Raw genomic sequence first — 18,673 nt, 5'->3', positions numbered from 1 at the left:
TTAGCCAAGCATTTTGGCAGCTAAGTAAGAGCTACTAGAGGTTATGAAAATATCTTCATTCAAGTTACCTGAAGTTCATTCTTGGTTTCCTTATTTTTAATCCAAATTTTTCCCTGAGTCTGTGGATCAATTAACAAAGGATAACGAGCTGCTTTCGTGGCAATAATTCCATTCTGTATGGATAGGTCATCATTTGGCAATCCTTGGAGGTTCCACTCACTGATGGTCGGAGCATCAATCAACATCTCTGTGAGGTTTAGGTTGTTGCCAAATGGGATTTTCCGGGTTTTCATTTCCTTTTGCCAATCATTTAACAACAGATTGCGGAACTCTTGGTTAAAAGGACCAGAATACGATAGAAAAGCTGTAGCCAGCAATACATCGCCTGAAAAAAAAAAAAAAACCACGAGATACTGAAACACTGTGCCATCTCTATTAGAGTAATACATGTGCTTCCAGGAAACAAACAAGAGAGACAGGCAAAGCTTCCAATGGGAGCTACAGTAGAATTTATAGTGTAAGAGCAGATTTATTTGCTTGACTACGCTGTGTGCAAAATATCACTGAAAATGTTGGGTTTTTTTCCTAATTTTGACCTCATGATTTTATTGAGACTTTGGGACCATTTAAAAAATTTAGTCTTTCCAAGATGTTCTGAAAGTTCCCAGTGTATCATACCAGCAAGGATCTGTTGTCTGGCTATACCAAAAGAAGGACATTTGACATGGGTTTTAATTAGGCCGCAACTTTATTATTAGATGTCTGGGACTAACCGGCAGATAAAAGTGTACAGTGCAGGTAACCCCATGTTTATTCCATAATTACCTGGGGGGCTTTTACCAGTTCCCCCTCTTTTTCCATCCAAGTGCCTCCAGCAAATTTATTCCTGGGACCTTACCATACCAGGGGGGCTTCCATGAGCTCCCCCCTATCTTTCCATCCAGGTCTCTCCAGCAAATCCATTCCCGGGATCTTACCATCCACTCCCCTCACAGGAGGGTTAAAGTGGGCTATAGGAATGGGGGGTTGGCTCCCTGCCATACCAATTATAGGAGTCCCTAACGGCTCCCCATTCATTCCTTTAATGAATACCTCTTTTTAAGTCCTTTTCCAAGCCATTTACCTGGTCACTGTATACCTTCTCTATGGAGTACTGGCACTAGACAGCTGCCACAGGGAGGCGCCAGCAATTAGTTTGGCTGCCTCCAAGACTGCTCTGTGTAAAACAGAGCTTTCGGTACAGGGCTGCCCCTTTTAAACCCTGCATTCCCAGGGGGTGAGTCAGCCACCACACTTTCGCAACATTTCTCCTCTCCCCCCAGCCATAAAGCACTGTTCCCTTCATTTAGCCAGCCAGCCAGCCAAATACTCCCCACACTTAAAGGTGCAGGGAGGTCACCCTCTTGTCTTGCTTTGCTTAGTCATTAATCTTTAGCCTCAGGGTGGGGGAAGGTCTGGTGCTGATGGTCTCCATCAGCTTTGGGGTTTTTTCCCTCTCCCTGCTCTGCAGTGAAACACTGAAAAGCAGGACTGCAGGAGAAATAGACATCCCAGGCAGGAGGCAGGAACAGCAGAGTGCCTATTGTTGGCAGGAGGCTGGAAGAGCAGAGTTTTTCCCCCAGTCACCTCCTTACTTGGTGCTGAGAGCCCAACCTAGTCTGAGAAAACAGGGAGTGTGTGCAGAAAATACCATATCCCCGGGTACATCTAAACTCCACACTCACTCACTGCAACATGTAGAATGCACATATTACACACACACCCTACCACAGGTATAAATAATAGCACAGATGATGAGGCACTGCTTAGGTAAACAAAGACATGCCAGAACTTATGGCATATATATTACATGGGCTCTCTGCATGCCCAAGTAGTGTCTCTCCCATCTAACCGCTATTTTTAGCGGTGTTCATCTCACTGCCTCCCTGCTGCCAGAGCCTTACACTGATGAATACAGCTACACGCCACAGTGTGGATGCAGCTGGCTTTACACTTTGGCATGTAGCTACCCATATCCCACATGCCAGAGCTGTAACAGTGTAAACATAGAATCATAGAATATTAGGGTTGGAAGAGACCTCAGGAGGTCATCTAGTCCAACCCCCTGCTCAAAGCAGGACCAACACAAACTAAATTATCCCAGCCAAGGCTTTGTCAAGTCAGGCCTTAAAAACCTCTAAGAATGGAGATTCCACCACTTCCCTAGGTAACCCATTCCAGTGCTTCACCCCCCTCCTAGTGAAATAGTGTTTCCTAATATCCAACCTAGACCTCCCCCACTGCAACTTGAGGCTATTGCTTCTTGTTTTGTCATTTGCCACCACTGAGAACAGCCGAACTCCATCCTCTTTGGAACCCCCCTTCAGGTAATTGAAGGCTGCTATCAAATCCCCCCTCACTCTTCTCTTCTGCAGACTAAATAATCCCAGTTCCCTCAGCCTCTCCTCATAAGTCATGTGTCCCAAACCCCTAATAATTTTTGTTGCCCTCCGCTAGACTCTCTCCAATTTGTCCACATCCCTTCTGTAGTGGGGGGACCAAAACTGGATGCAATACTCCAGGTGTGGCCTCACCAGTGCCGAATAGAGGGGAATAATCACTTCCCTCGGTCTGCTGGCAATTCTCCTACTAATACAGCCCAATATGCCATTGGCCTTCTTGGCAACAAGGGCACACTGCTGACTCATATCCAGCTTTTTGTCCACTGTAATCCGTGGTCCTTTTCTGCAGAACTGCTGCTTAGCCAGTAGCTCCAGTGTCTCCTTCAGTAATGGGAGTGAAAGCAGGGAATACCCTTATGTTTTGATATATTCTAGGCACCCATGATTTGATGGAACAAAAGTAACATGTTCAGCTGTATCCATGATTTTTCTAATTCCACAGCAGTTGTCTACATGGCATGCTAATGTAATCATCAAGATCTGTGCTCTCTATTGGACAGAATCTGAACTGTTCAACCCACATTTTTATACAGCTAGTAGATAAATCAATTTTTTTTCCAGCTCAAGAGGCAGGGGCTTGGGTTTTTGGAGCATAGGAACTTGAGCTCATTCCCATTAATTTCCCAGTGGCCCTGGCGCACATCATGGCCACTGTTACATTCTGCGTGGCCATGGACGCTACATGTTATCAGAAGAAAAATTTAAAACCTGTGAAACTGGTATTTTTAAAGGTGGTTTGTAACGTAGATTCAGAGCTTTGATAGACACTGAAGACCAAAATCCAATCCAAACGCCTGACAAGAACAACAAAATAGTTAACTGTTAAGTAGTTGAAGTTATTTCCACTCAGCAGTGCAACCTATAGAAATCACGGAAATAAAAAAAGTGAGTTCAACCTTCGCACAGTACAGTACCAGTCCCCAAGTACTAGTCCCCCACCATCAGGACACTCCACTAACCAACACAAATATCCTCCAACACTATCCTGTTAGTTTGCAAACAAGACTAAAACGCTAACAACTCTTTTTAAATCAAAAGTTTAGATTCGGACAAATTATGACAACAGTATTAGTGGATGAATTTTTTTTTAAATGATTATCACTGTGTAGAGAGAAACTGATGAGCAATAGTGTAAACATATAGAAGCAACATGGTCAACTTTCAAAGTAGTTTATTCCTTATAATTTTTACAGTGTAGAAAAATCTATTTATCTCAAAAACCATGAATTTATTAGCAGGATCTGAAAAAGGTTACTTACTGTAAATACACTTACAACTGAAAGTATTCACTGGAAAACTGTCCAAAAAGTTATTCTATCCTTGAAGAATAAGTGCTCTAAGTGTGGGGAGGATACACTGTGTTATTCATACAGAACAATTAATCTCTATTTCAGGCACAAATCTTAACATCTTTAGCTATACAAACTATGCTGCTTCTGTAATAGTAACCATTAACATGTCACCCTCTACTGGCTGCAGCCCACAGATTATACTCCCTAACATTACTATACAAGCATGAAAGTACCATGAGTTATCACTAGTTTTATATGCTATACAAACTACTTTGTACCTTACTATGTGCATCTTACTTTTATGTAGCGTTTCACACCCAAAGATGACAAAAAGTGCTTTACAAAGAGAATTAGTCTGTATCCTCATTTTAGAGCTAAAGAATCACCCAAAGAAGCCACTTGAAGGGCAGGAATAGAACCCAGGTGACCTTAGTTTCACTCCAGTTCATAGTCACAGGGCAAGTTCACAGTAAGTCTGTATAATGAAAAATTATTCTTACCCACAAGCCTCTTGGTTTGTGCTGCAAACTCTTTACTCTGTTCAGTCCATCTCTCTTTTTCACCTGCTAGACCACTTATAAGGCTGGAGGCTGTTTGCATCTTATGTCTGCAGCGTTCTGCATCTTCAAGCAAGGTCTATAGACCACACAAAAAAACACTGATTGGAAGTGGAAGGAAAAACCTAATCTTAATTAAACCCTTAATGGCATAATGACTCACAAATAGTACTTTAATATTTACTGCATTACCATATACCAAGTGTCACAGTTAAGACTGCGTTTCTGTCACAGAGGTCACAGAAGTCATGGATTCCTTGACTTTCCATGACCTGTGTGACTTCTGCCGTGGCCGGTACTGGCTCAGGGGCTGCCCGGCTCCACACATTGCCTTTGCCTGCAGGCCCTGCCCCCAAAGCTCCCATTGGCTGTGGTTCCCGGCCAATGGGAGCTGCAGAGCTGGCACTTGTGGCGAGGGCAGCGCACACAGTCCCCCCCAACCGCCCCTCCTCCTAGGAGCTGCAGGGACACACGGAGCCAGGTAGTGAGCCTGCAAGCCCCACCAACCTTCCCCCACCCCCTCGCACCAGTGGGGGTTCTGGGCCACGGGCCACCACCTACCTCTCCCCCAGCACCAGTGGGGGGGCTGGGCCACCTCACCCAGCACCCACGGGACTCCCAGACCGCCCCCCCCCAGAGCACCCGTGGCCTCCCAGCCCAAGTTTTAATTAGGGGTATATAGTAAAAGTCATGGACAGGTCACAGGCCATTAATTTTTGTGACCTGTCCATGACTTTACTAAAAACACCAGTGACTAAAACACGGTCTTAGTCATAGTGCATAGCATATAGCACATAAAACTGAAATGCTCCATCACTATGCATTAACTTCAAAGAACAGATGCACATTTGGGCTTGTTCCATACAATTGTATATAAGGGATCAGGGGCACAACAGAACCCAACCTTTGCCATAAACTCTGCCGCCCAACAACGCAGTCAGGACTCAGGGCAGAGGCTACAGCATGCTGCCTAGCCCTGCCCAAGGCTCAGACCCCCACACACACATCCCACAGGGGGCCACAGAGAACACACACTCACCCCAGTGGCTCCTGGTCCCTTCCCCTAGTGGGCAACTCTATGGCACAGGTGCTGTGTGCAGGATCATGCACTCTGGGTCCCTCCTGTGGCTGCCCCAACTGAGTCAAAGCTGGCTAGTTGAGCTTTCTCTGCAGCTGCGAGGGTGGCCAAATCTGCAGCGCAGAGCAGCTGGAGCAATACAGGCCACAGATCCATCATGGGAACCCCAGGGCTGATACAGGTGGGAGGAGTCCAGGGCTGAGGAGGACTTGAAAAGATGGTTCCTAGAAGGGGAAGATCCCATACCACTGTACAGTACGGGGAGCTTCCATCTGTGCCCCTGGGGATAGGGATGCCTCCTATATGTCATTGTGCGTGGCATGGGGGGGACCAAAAGAGACCCAGCTACTGCCACCGAGACACTGTCACAAAATGCATCTCTGAATGAACATTTCAGGCAGATCTGACAACCCCAGGGAGACTCACATATGTACTTCCCCCTCCCCCGCATCATGTGCTTGACCCTAAGGATCCAAGCCAGCACCCTCTGGCCCCCTCATTAGGAAAATTCTGGTTGTTCCCCTTCATGGGAGCCTTTAAATTTTGTTTCAATTATTTTACTATACACATGTATGTTAGTGCTGGTGAAAGGTGGGTGACATGTGCCAGCCCGGGAGCTTAAAGTCCACAATTTCAAATGTCTGCGCACAGAAATATTCACATATTCATGTAGCAAATACAGTGTTCAATGCATGAAGCTTTGTGCTACATACACAGTGGGTTTTAATGAGGCAGAAAAGTAGACCAGGCAAGTATATGAGAAAGCAACAACAACAACGACAAAAAGATGTCCCCAAACAATTCAAATTTTGTTCCCTAAATTCTCCATGCCAAAGGACAATAGTGAGTTTGAGGAGATGCACTGTATTTTGTGGTTCCATAAATAGTATCAAGGACTAAAACCGTCAAAGTGTATCGTAATGTAAAGAATACTGCACCTGTTTTTCCCTCATGGCTTTTTCATACTCTGCCTGTACAAAATCTAATTCAGCTTGCTTGTCATCCAACTCTGCTTGGGCTTTCTGCAGATCTAGCATGGCAGTGGCAAGGCGATTCTCCTGGACTGCCAAATTAGCCTATGAAATATACATATGCAAAGCAAATTCATACGCAAAATGTTTCAAAGCATTTGGTATAAAGCACATCTCAATTAAAGCTTCATAGCATTATATTTAAAATCTAAACTGATCTGTATAATTGAGCTATTACTCAGAATCCTTTCAATTCAATTGTCTGACAGACTGAATTCTGCTACAATTCTCAGCTGCAATTCTGTGGTAAATCACTTCGCAGGAGTGGATAAAGCATTTCATTCAGATGACCCTCCACATTTTCTCAGACTACATGTGTACAGAGAACACATTTCTGAATTCAAATATAAACATCACAGACCAATTGCTATTCCATGCTCAGATCATGTCCTTCTAATTCCTTCTTATTGAGTATCAATCTGTTCTTTGAAAGGTCTCAAAGTATAAAGGAGATAATCAACCATCTCTTCTAAAAGACAGTACTAACAAGCCAGTACTAAAGGTCATGTATTGCCCTAATTTATTATATAAGTCCCATGCTTATATTAAGAATTTTGTGAATGTAAATAAAGGGTCGTAGGTAGGCCAGGTCCTTGGCCTTATGCTTTGCCCTGCTCAGTCAGCAGAAAGCAACTGGAAAACGGCCATGTACGGAGTAGCTGGGAATTCCTTGGACAGAGAGAGTTATGAAGCTAGCAGAGACAGCTCCACACCATTCACTCCTGGGTCCCCTCAATATAGGAGCAGCATTGAGATACGACAGCAATGCCTTGCACTCCTGCAACAGCCAACTGGAATCATGGTTCCTAGGGGGCCATTCCTGCTGGTGTTGGTAAAATTAGCTCTCAAGCTGCTCCAACTTATACTGGTGTCCAAACCAGCCCTAAGGAAATGTCCCCAACATTCGTATTTTATTTTACTAAATTCCAGATTTTACTAATTCTGGAGGCATTTGGTTAATTATGATTTACTCAGTTTTGCATGAAGTTTGTATTTGCACCTACAAGTCTCATTGTTAGATAAATAAATACTTCAACTGTGAACAAATCCAGATTTGTTTATGAAAAGGTGGATGTTACTTTCGAAAATTTCTCTCTCAGTACATCTATCTGAGAACAGAAATGGCACAGGCAAATGCCCAGAAAACACTTCAACTCTGTGGAAATGGCAGTTTGAAGTTTCATATTTATTGTGTAAGTGATTTTCAGATCTAATATGCTTAGTTTATAAACAAAAAAGGAATACATATTTAGAATTGCCTGCCCTGTAAACTGCTCCTTGGATCTGTAAGTAACTGGGTTCTTTCCCTCTGCTTCCTCATCACCTGTCATAAAGGTTCCGCAGGCCGAGTTATTCCCTCAGTGCTACCCGTATAGCTCCTACATTAGTTGTTCTATGGATACACAAGAAATGGACGCAACAGAATCCTGTTCCCTATGCCACACCCGTTTCAGTTCTGCAGCGCTTACAGGGGTCAGATGTGGTCAGCACAATTTTTTTCCACCCAAGTGAACAGACATGGCTAAATATACACAGGGAGCAGATTCTGTGAGTAAGATAGGGCTGTTCTACTTCATTAAAAAAAATAGAGAAAAAGAGCCCATTAGCCCCGGTTCAGCAAATCATTCAAGCACATGCTTAAAAGCTTTACTAAACCAGGATGCACTTATGCATATGCTTATTGTTTAAAAACCCACAAGTAACTGGGTGAGCCCTTTTGTGGAATTTTTGCTTTTGTGGTGGTGAGTCCCCTTAGACACATGCTGGAGTTAGTAGTTTGCCCACTGGGCCAAATCCCACAGTGTTATTTAGGCATACCTCCCACTGGCTTACCAATACAGACTTACCTTTAAGGGTAACACTTCTTTGTTGATAGAAAAAAATGCAGCCATAGCCTTGGTCCATGAGCAGAGGCCAGACACATTCCCACACACTCGCTTTGCCGTTTCAATGTTATAGTCTACCATTTCAAAGTAAGGATTCAAAAGCTCCACAACTTCTTCATTGATTGTGTCTTTTGGGAATTGCTGGAGACATCATGGAGAGAACAGTTTAGCCACACTGTATTACCACACATCAGTCAGCTTCTCCAAAGGTGTTTTAAAAAACACACCGACAATTTATTTGGCACATCCTAATTTGTGAATGGCCTGTGATTTAAGCAAATAGATAACATAACTACCCGCAATGCCTTAGCAAATTATCTGACAATGAGCCCAATCCCACAATCCTTACTTAGACAAAACTCAGATGGGAAATCAACAGACATTTCCTTTGAGTGAAAACTGTACGATTATGCCCAGTATTTGTTTCTCTGCAACACAATGGGTCAAAACCCCATAACTTTTAAAGTGAAATAAATAACATACACTTCTTACAACATTTGTTCTGCTACAGTCATTAGACAACCCATTTTTCTCCTCTATGTTTTTAAGTACCTGCAGGTTCTGTAAGAAGTTTCCTGCTGTCATCAATTTCAGTGATTCCTGCCATGATGGGATGGTGCAGCTTTTCTCCTGGTCCACTTTCACACCGTTCACTTTTCTCTGGAACAGCAGGAGCACGCAGTCCATAATACGCATGATAAGATGAGGAGGTCGGCCCAGTGTACGGACAGTGGCAATGTCTGCAGGTTTGATTGTCTATGAAATCGAGAGGAAGGAAAGGGATTATCACTGTTGCTGCTGTAGTTTACCATGTAGTAAACCATCTCAAAGACAGACATATCTAAAAACGATGGACACTTGCATTGAATCCATCCTATAGGCATAGGATCTGTTCGGAAAAATCACTCCAACCGACGTATCCATAACAAGCTTTTAATTGTTAAATCATGCTCAAGCTGAATAAAACTAGAAAGGTCCAATTCTGAAAGATTTTAACTGCTGCCTCTTGTAAGCCACTAAGTAATTTCTGCTCAGCAGCACCAAGTAGGCACTTAGCAATTTATACAAGCAAGCCTGTTCTGAGGGATGAAAAAGAAGAGAAAAAGCTCATTAAATAACTAAAGTTTAGTTACATGACGTAATGCTTTTGTTTGCACATTTTACAAGCAATTATCAATGTAATAGAATGGACAAAGGGACCGCAATTTGTGTTAAAGAATTTTACATTTTTTAAAATTAGTTATGTAAGGCGACAATCTATCTTCTCCACTTAATAGTCGTCTTGTCATTTAAAACTGACAAGTCTTGAAGTTATGACGAATGGGCAGATTGACCAATTAAAGGTCACTTAACAGCTAAGAAACCTGTAAATGAATCCAGTATTGCAGTACACATTTCTCTGTGCTGCTAGCAAAATTCCATTAAATTCTTAGTAGATCATTTAAAATTCTCAAGTCCTTGCAGACCATAATTTGCCAGGTTATTATAATGAGAAAACCAATCTATACAACAATCACAACTGACAAGGAGTGTCCCCTGACTCAAAGGAAATTGTGGTCTGAAATAATTTTAAAATAATTTTACATACATATTTATTCATATGTTTGTTAGGTCCTGCTTATGTGTCTTTTTCCCTATTGAAGCTGTCATGTGAGCAGTTATAGCGCAGATGAAGCCAACATTGTTCTTTGCTCAGACTTCGAAAACAATGATATCGTCATGGGAAATTGTCATCTGTATTTTACAGAATATAAGTGTCTATGTAATGTATTTGACACCTTTACCCAGAGTGAAATTTTACATGCATTATTTAAATGTTATATCTCAGATGATATTGGAATTTATTTTACAAAGATTATATTGTCAATTAGTATTAGTAAAACCAGGATAGCTGCGTTAAAAAAATAGCTGTCAAAGAACTAACTCACTTCGGAGATTTATTTTTGGCCAATCACAGAATAAAACAAGGAACAGGTTATAGGGTAGAAGACAAATATACTGCAGGCAACTGAATTACTGTGCATTAATTCCACTGAGGCCTTCTGATGATACCATAAACTTTGATGGGGTAGTTTGAGCGGTTTATGCAGTAACCAGAATTCCTGCAAAGAATCCTAGCACCATAATTCTGTTTTGTTTTACATGGTACTGTACCTAATAGCTGAATCTTAGTTACAGATCCATGACTTGTAAATGCTATCACTGCATTCTGACTGTCTCAGTCATACACTACATTGCTGTCTTCATCTTCATTAGACAAGGGAGCTAATGTGGATCAAATATGTAAATATTCAAAACCTTCACATATTAGAATGGAAACCAAACCATTAGAAAGTTCCTAAGTATTTGATTACAGCTTCCTTGAAGCACAGATCTTCTTGAAGAGGTAGTCAAAATAACTTGGAGCCCATTCCCTTTACAGAGTTTTTTATTGTGAGGATTTTCTTCAGGGGCATCCCACTTATTTATATCTTTGAGTGTGACCAGTGGCCTATTATTTCACTCTGGTGCAGCATGATTCAGTCATTGCAAACCCAAGTCTTATGATCAGTTCTGCTTTAAAAGGGCACCTTGGAGTTTAAGCCTCAAAATGCACTATAGTTTTCTGACATCTTAGTGTGCACAAAAGCCACTACTCTTATGTGAAGAGACGGCCTCTCAAATCACTTTTTCATGAAAAAAAGTCAACCCTGCAAGGCCAATATCATCTTCCGCCTCCTCCCTAAAAGAGCAGATAAGAGGAAGGAGGGGTGTATTTGGAATAATGTGCATGAGTGAGAAAGACATTTGGGGGAGGGCTGCTCAAGAGTTAAGGAAAGCATCTGAAAGTCTGAATACTACTTTGACATGAGCCTGCAAACCTAGAGTTTTTCCCATCACTACTCCATACCTCCCACTCATTGCTTTGCTCTTCAGAGACTCTCTGTTCCCACCCCAACCACTCTCCACTATTAGATTAACAGGTTTCAGCAATGGGAACTGAAGTTATTCTCCATCAAAAATTCTCTGCTGAGTTATCATCACTTTACATACTAGTGTAAATACATTGACTTATACAGTACAAGATCTAAACCAGTGATTCTCAGACTGAGGCTCAGGAGCCACAAGTGGCTCTTTAATGGGTCTCCTGCGGCTCTTTGCAGCACATGATATGAAAACACTGTGTGATTTAATTATTAACCGATCTAAGTTATTAACCAATCTGGATGCTTTTACTGTTATTAACTAATTGTAGAATATATGGTCAGTCATTTTGCTGTAACAATAATAGGGAATTAATTCACACTACTGTGGCTTTTTTGGGTAATGTTGATTGCTAATTTGGCTCCTGAACCACTGAGGTCTGAGTATCACTAATCTAAACTAAACTAAAACTAAACTAAACTCCCAGTGATGCATAATGTAAAGTCATGGGCAGAAACAGACATTACCACTACCGAGAACATACAGAATGTGCTACTCCATTACAGCGTAAACACTTCACAGCAAAGATGTCTTTTGGAGTAGTGGCCGAAGCTGGAGACAGAGGGCGCATGGGGAAAACTAGTGGTAACAGTGTTTCCAGGTATTGGAGACCTGACAGAAGTAGTTATGAGGAAGGACGCAAACCGGGTAGGACAGCAATAAACTTGGGTGCAATATACATAATAGGAGAAAATTTAAGACAAGAGGGAAGTGACCTATGTTAGGATGGAATAAAGCAGGTTTGCACTCTAGTCACTATCTATTCAGCAGTGTTTGAACAAAATACCAGCAGTGGCATTAGCTGGTTACCAGTGTGATATCAAACCCAAGGACTGGAGCTGCTTTTACATATGTGAGTTGCAGCGAGTTTCACATGAAAAATCACAATCAGTATTTAAGTGTTGAAAGCATTCCTTTTGTTGTAGGATTAACTAACTCATGAGCATATTGAGTTTGACCGACATTTATGAGATAAAAGGGAAATGTTCGTCAACTGGGAGGGTACCTGGCTCAACCCACCAGCCTACTTTCTATGGAGCACATCCTCTGAAAATGAAAGTCCTACTTGTCCCTGTCTTGTTATACTGACCTTTAAAGCTGCCTCTGCCTCTTCTAAAGCAGGCTTAGCAGCCTCCAACTTTTCTTCAGCAATGGCTTTATCTGCTGAGATGCTGTCTACAATTGCCTGGGCTTTATCTTTCACTTTCTGTACTTCAGCTTTCACCTTCTCAGCAGCCTGTGCTTTCACAGTGACTTCTTTCAAAACCTAAAAAAGGGGAAAAACAAACACCAAATATCAAAGAAAATACACTGCTGAAAGAATTTGTTACTGTGTATTAATTTCCAGTGTAAAAATCCATCTGTCTAATTTTATGTTCATGAACTATTAGGATATTCAAATAAAGATATTGCATTCACTATTGTCATGCTATACCACAGATTCCTTTTTAACTCCTAATTGACTCCTCCTTCTTAAATTATTCCTTGTCAATGTGAAAATGAAACAAAGCACAAGAAGTTAAAGAACACTGCGTGTAAAAAGCTATGCCTACCATGTCAGCTTTTTCATTAGCAACCTGAAGCTCCTTTTCTTTAACCTCCAGCTCTTTGCTTAGAGCAGCCACTGATTCAGATGCCTCTTTCAATTTCTCCAATCCAGTATTCATTCTACAATTTAAAATACAAATCAAAGAGCATAACAGGTTCCTCAGCTATTTTATAATTCTCCTTTTAAAATGATTCTACCAACAAGATGAATATGAAAGCTACTGCCAAAAATGTTTCATGTCACGGAAATTGGTACAAAAATTGTCATCGAAGTTTTCCATAATGTAACTTTCCACTACTATCAGAAATGGGTGTTTCACAGGTTAAATAGGAATTTTCTGTTAAGACAATTCAAAATGGGGAGAGACCTATGGAACTCTCCATGCGCACACTGACTAAAGATGGTTGAATATTAGGGCTGTCGATTAATCGCCATTAACTCATGTGATTAACTCAAAAAAATTTATCGCGATTAATCGCAGTTTTAATCGAACTGTTTAACAATAGAATACCAGTCGAAATTTATTAAAAATATTTTGGATGTTTTCCTACATTTTCTACAATCTGTTTATCATTAAAGTTGAACTTACAAATGAAGAATTATGTACAAAAAAACCTGCATTCAAAAATAAAACAATGTAAAACTTTAGAGCCTACAAGTCTACTCAGTACTTCTTCTTGTTCAGCCAATTGCTAAGAGAAACAAGTTTGTTTACATTTACGGGAGATAATGCAGCCTGCTTCTTATTTACAATGTCAATTGAAAGTGAGAATAGGTGTTCGCATGGCATGGCACTTTTGTAGCCGGCATTGCAAGGTATTTACATGCCAGATATGCTAAACATGCTTCCATGCTGATGATGCTCATTAAAAAAATAATGTGTTAATTAAATTTGTGACTGAACCCCTTGGGGGGGAGAACTGTATGTCTCCTGCTCTGTTTTACCCGCATTCTGCCATAGATTTCATGTTATAGTAGTCTCGGATGATGACTCAGCACATATTGTTCATTTTAAGAACACTTTCGCTGCAGATTTGACAAAATGGAAAGAAGGTACCAATATGTGATTTCTAAAGATAGTTACAGCACTCAACGCAAGGTTTAAGAATGTGAAGTGCCTTCCAAAATCTGAGAGGGATGAGGTGTGGAGCATGCTTTCAGAAGTCTTAAAAGAGCAACACTCCGATGAAGAAACTACAGACCCCAAACCACCAAAAAAGAAAATCAACCTTTTGCTGGTGGCATCTGACTCAGATGATGAAAATGAACATGCGTCGGTACGCACTGCTATGGATTGTTATTAAGCAAAACCCATCATCAGCATGGACGCATGTCCTCAGGAATGATGGCTGAAGCATGAAGGGACATATGAATCTTTAGTGCATCTGGCACGTAAATATCTTGCAATGCCAGCTACAACAGTGCCATGTGAACGCCTGTTCTCACTTTCAGGTAACATTGTAAAGAAGAAGCAGGCAGCATTAGCTCCTGCAAATGTAAACAAACTTGTTTGTCTGAGCAATAAACTGCACAAGAAATGGGACTGAGTGGACTCATAGGCTTTAAAGTTTTACATTGTTTTATTTTTGAATGAAGTTATTTTTTGTACATAATTCTTCCTTTGTAAGTTCAACTTTCATAATAAAGAGACTGCACTACAGTACTCATATTAGGCAAATTGAAAAATACTATTTCTTTTGTTTTTTACAGTGTAAATATTTGAAATTAAAAATAAACATAAAGTGAGCACTGTACACTTTTTGTGTTATAATTGAAATTAATATATTTGAAAACGTAGAAAACATCCAAAATATTTAAATAAATGGTACTTTCTTATTGTTTAATGGTGCGATTAATCACGCAATTAATTGTGATTATTTTTTTTAATCACTTGACAGTTATCATTGTTGGGCTCAAGACCAGAGATTGAACAGTAGATAACCACGTAAGGGAACCCATGGCCTGTAAAAGGTGCTTTCCCCATGTCTAACTAAAAGCTTCTCTCTATAGTAATTCTTGAAACTGTGAAACTAACTATTACTTTACAGGGAAGTCAGTTAAACATAGCATCCAACTTTTTGAAGTCATTTCTGATTTGTGGTTCACTCAAAGAAGTCTGATTTTCAGAGGGTGAGAAGCATTTTCTGATAATTGGGATCCTTAGAAACATCTCACAATGGAACACTAAAAAATTAAGCACCCAATCACTGGGCATTTGTTCTGGCTAGAGTTTCAAAAGTACCTTGATCCTGCAACCTGAATCATGTGACATCAAATGAATGAATGAAACATTTAATTTCTAGGTTGAAAAGACTACATGAACAAATATTAGAAGGTAATGCCCAACCAAAGTGAGCCAAAGAATGGAATGGCTGTAGAGCAGGCTGGGAAAATTCATAGACTTTAAGGACAAAAGGTACCAATAAATCATCTAGTCCGACCTCCTGTATAACACATTTCACAATTACCCCTGACCAGAGCCCAATTACTTGGCTAATGCACATGTTCCAATCTTGACCTGAAGATGTTAAGAAATAGAGAATTCCCTACTTCACTTGGTTAATCACCCTCACTGTTAAAAATTTGTGCCTTATTTTTAAATTGAATTTGTCTGGCTTCAGGTTCCACCCAATGGTTCTTGTTATGCCTTTCTCCACTAGATTAAAGAGCCCTTTAGAACACAGCATTTTCTTTCCATGAAGGTCATCAAGTCACCTCTCAATTTTCTTTTTGAAAAACTAAACAGATGGAGCTTATTATGTCACTCTGTAAGGCATTTTCTCCAGCCCCTAAATCACTTTTGTGACTTTTCTGAACCCTCTCCAATTTTTCAGCCTCCTTTTTAAATGAGGACACCAGAACAGTACTCAGTATTCCAGTACTGGTCTCACCAATGCCATATATGCCATAGTGCAGAGGTAAAAATCATCTCCCTACCCTTATTCACTTCTTCACTTTTTATATATCCAAGGATCTTGTTAGCCCTTTGACAAGCGATTAGGCATCATAGAGAACAAACAACTCAACATGAGCTCCCAGTGCAATGATGTGACAAAGTTGCTACTCTTTTGGCAAGCTGAAAATGTTAGGTTTCTTGACTTCTAGACAGGAAGATACATGGAGGCTCAGGCAGCATGAATCACCAGACACAGCAGCACAGAGCTGCCTGTCAGAGGACAGAGTGGCTGCAGGGACTGAAGCAAAGAACTTAGCTGCTTCAGATACAGTATAAGAAAAGGAGAGGATGAGTAGAGCAACAGAACGGAGCTGCCAGGCCAGTGGCAGGCTAGGGACCCAGATGTTGACAACCACTAAAGCCAAGCCTTGGAAGACGTGCACTGATCCGAGATCTATGGTGTCTGGGAAGGTCAGGGATTTGGTCTGGCCTTGTGGTTTTAAAAGACCCTAACCTTTACCAGAAAGGCAAGATGATCGATTCATTTGGCAACAAAGCCAAAGTATGAACTATAGTAAAGTAAGCTACAGTCTGATTCCTTGCTGAAGGTGTCCAATACTGGTTGTAACCTATTTAATTGCAAAGGTAGACTGGTGCTACAGGGGCCAAGCAATTGAATTTACACATCATTCCTTGATTTACACACTATTTTAAACATATTTAAATATGAACTGTAGAGAGACTTGGTTGATTTAAGCAACATATTTGAAAATTCTCTGGACCATATCAAACCACCTTGCCGGGTTTTCTTGCGTAGAAGGTCCATCATCCTTAATCTACAGACGGTATACTGAGGCTCTTGGGCCATAAAAGCAGAAAGCATGCATCAGAGGAATGCGAGAGATGCTCCAGAATTCACAGAAAGGTTAATACCCATCTCTTTCACATAAAACAAAATGAAATTTTAAAAAGAAAGCACCCTTCTGATAAACTAAATGTTCTTTTGAGTGCAAAATCATACCACATGTACGTGTTCCATTGCTCATGTGAAAAATATGGAAATAAGAGTTTACTGTGCAAAGTGATGTCATTTATGACTGAATTGCTCTGAAAAGCAAACTAAGATTCACATGTTTACTTTCCTGTTAAGTACCCCTTACATTATTTCATTGTTATAGATTTAAATACTCGTAGGCCAAAAAATGGCCCTAGTATTGGATCAAATTAAATTAATACCCTTTAATTAATTAATTAATTTAAATTAATTTAAAAAAAGAATGAAAGACCTGACAGGAAAATTCAAATCCAACATCACTGTTTTCTTTATAAAGTGATCAGAATCATCAATTGAGATCACCATTGATTGCCACGAGCTGTTCTGTACCCATGGGGGCGGGGGGAGAAAAAGGAGCAAATAAGACATTTTACCTATTGGCCACTGTCTTCACTTCAGCATGCTTTTCTTTGTAGGTAGCTTTATATCCTTGAATAAAGGATAGGTAGGATTTTGGAGTCACATGTGTAGAACGTCTATATCTCTGGAAGTAGTCAACACACTTCTCTGCTACCCCATCCTGGAAAGAGCCCATACACTGCACCACCTCCTTCTTGGTTTCAGTGGTGCAGTCAATTTCATATGAGGATAGGAAGTGTTCAGATACTTTAGAGAAAGGAAAAAAAGGTTGTGAACTAACCCATTTAAATTAGTTTCTTACATGCAAATATTGAAGAAAACTTCTACGACAGCATGCAGTGTGTCAGCAACATCATGGAGAAGTGTTTTACCTAATTTACCTATCAGGTCTTGAAAAGCCACTGAACTCAACGTCATTTTTTGGAGTGTATGTGGGCTGAACAAGTGGCATATTTTTAAATAGCTTTTTATTTATATGGGTCCATATGCAAACACACACCGTACTATCTGCATCAGAGTACTGAACAGATCAGGAAACACTTGTTGGCTAAAGACATCTGCAACTAGATTCTCCACAAAGGGTTCTGGCTACCTGAGACATAGCATACTATTCTCTTCTGCACATTTGCCTGGAACTCTAGATATTACTAACCAACAAATCTGTTTTAAAGCTGTGATACAGGAGGGGCTTTCACAGAAATGTTTCAATTGACTTGAAACAAAGCTTTTTTTCAGATTTTTTGTTGTGATTTAGCCATTTTTCACCCTTTGTGGGTTTTTTAATTGGTTGAATTTGAAAATGAAATGCCCTTTTGAAATAAAAAGTCAAGTCAAAATTAAACATTTCAAAGACTTTGAAATAAAAAATGTCAGCTTTTCAGGGTTTTTTGTTTTTTGGTTTTTTTTGGTTGAAACTATTTGTCAAATTCAATCTGAATTCACAAATAGTTTTGGAGCCCCGAAAACCAATTTTTCAGCAAGAAATTTTTTTGCCAAGCTCTGGTTGAGAGCCTGCAATGCTGTCTGTTTGGCAGCTTTCATTAGCACTACATTCTAAAAACAAACTAAACAACTGGGGGAAGTTATATAGGAAATGCTTATGTGATACCTCAGCTTTCCAAGACACTTAGGAAATTTATTTGTGTGAGAGGTTGGTCATTGACAATTAAGTTCCCCATATGGCCTGGCTAAGACACTACAGGTTATGTGGTGATATTTTGCTTATCACCAAGCCCTATGGCCACTAAATAAAGCTTCATTCTACTGATACTACCCTCAGAGACTGCTATTGAAATTAGTGGCCATTGCTAATAGGCAGACACTCCTGGTCACTAGAGTTGGTAGTCTCAATACTTATTCATTTCACATAGGCATTTGAGCAGCCAACAGAACGTAAGAGGTCTTAGTCACTTCTGATCTTGCTATTTTCAAATCAATGACTTAAAGGTAAAATATTCCATATCCCAGCACCTAACTCCTGAACCATCCAGCCCCCCATATGTAGCAATCACCATATTCCACCTACTGTGCTCAGGCCATATGAAAGAAAGAGAAAGAAACATGCA

At 40.5% G+C, this 18,673-nt stretch overlaps 1 protein-coding gene across 1 annotated transcript in view; it reads right to left on the bottom strand.

Annotated features, from left to right (window-relative positions):
• The window catches only part of DNAH5 (dynein axonemal heavy chain 5), a 235,436-nt gene that overhangs the window by 60,080 nt on the left and 156,683 nt on the right, over window positions 1-18,673 (bottom strand). Inside the window, exons 56-63 of the mRNA XM_074945024.1 lie at window positions 17,123-17,354; window positions 12,803-12,917; window positions 12,340-12,516; window positions 8,838-9,041; window positions 8,247-8,426; window positions 6,307-6,444; window positions 4,234-4,369; window positions 69-385 (exon numbers count right to left, since the gene is read on the bottom strand). Coding sequence (XP_074801125.1) covers window positions 69-385; window positions 4,234-4,369; window positions 6,307-6,444; window positions 8,247-8,426; window positions 8,838-9,041; window positions 12,340-12,516; window positions 12,803-12,917; window positions 17,123-17,354 — 1,499 coding nt within the window. The remainder of the gene's footprint in view (window positions 1-68; window positions 386-4,233; window positions 4,370-6,306; window positions 6,445-8,246; window positions 8,427-8,837; window positions 9,042-12,339; window positions 12,517-12,802; window positions 12,918-17,122; window positions 17,355-18,673) is intronic.

This window comes from Natator depressus, chromosome 2 (assembly GCF_965152275.1).
Source record: "Natator depressus isolate rNatDep1 chromosome 2, rNatDep2.hap1, whole genome shotgun sequence".
NCBI classification, from domain to species: Eukaryota; Metazoa; Chordata; order Testudines; family Cheloniidae; genus Natator; species Natator depressus.
Note: the sequence above shows the minus strand (reverse complement) of the source record. Positions and strands in the feature narration are given on the sequence as shown.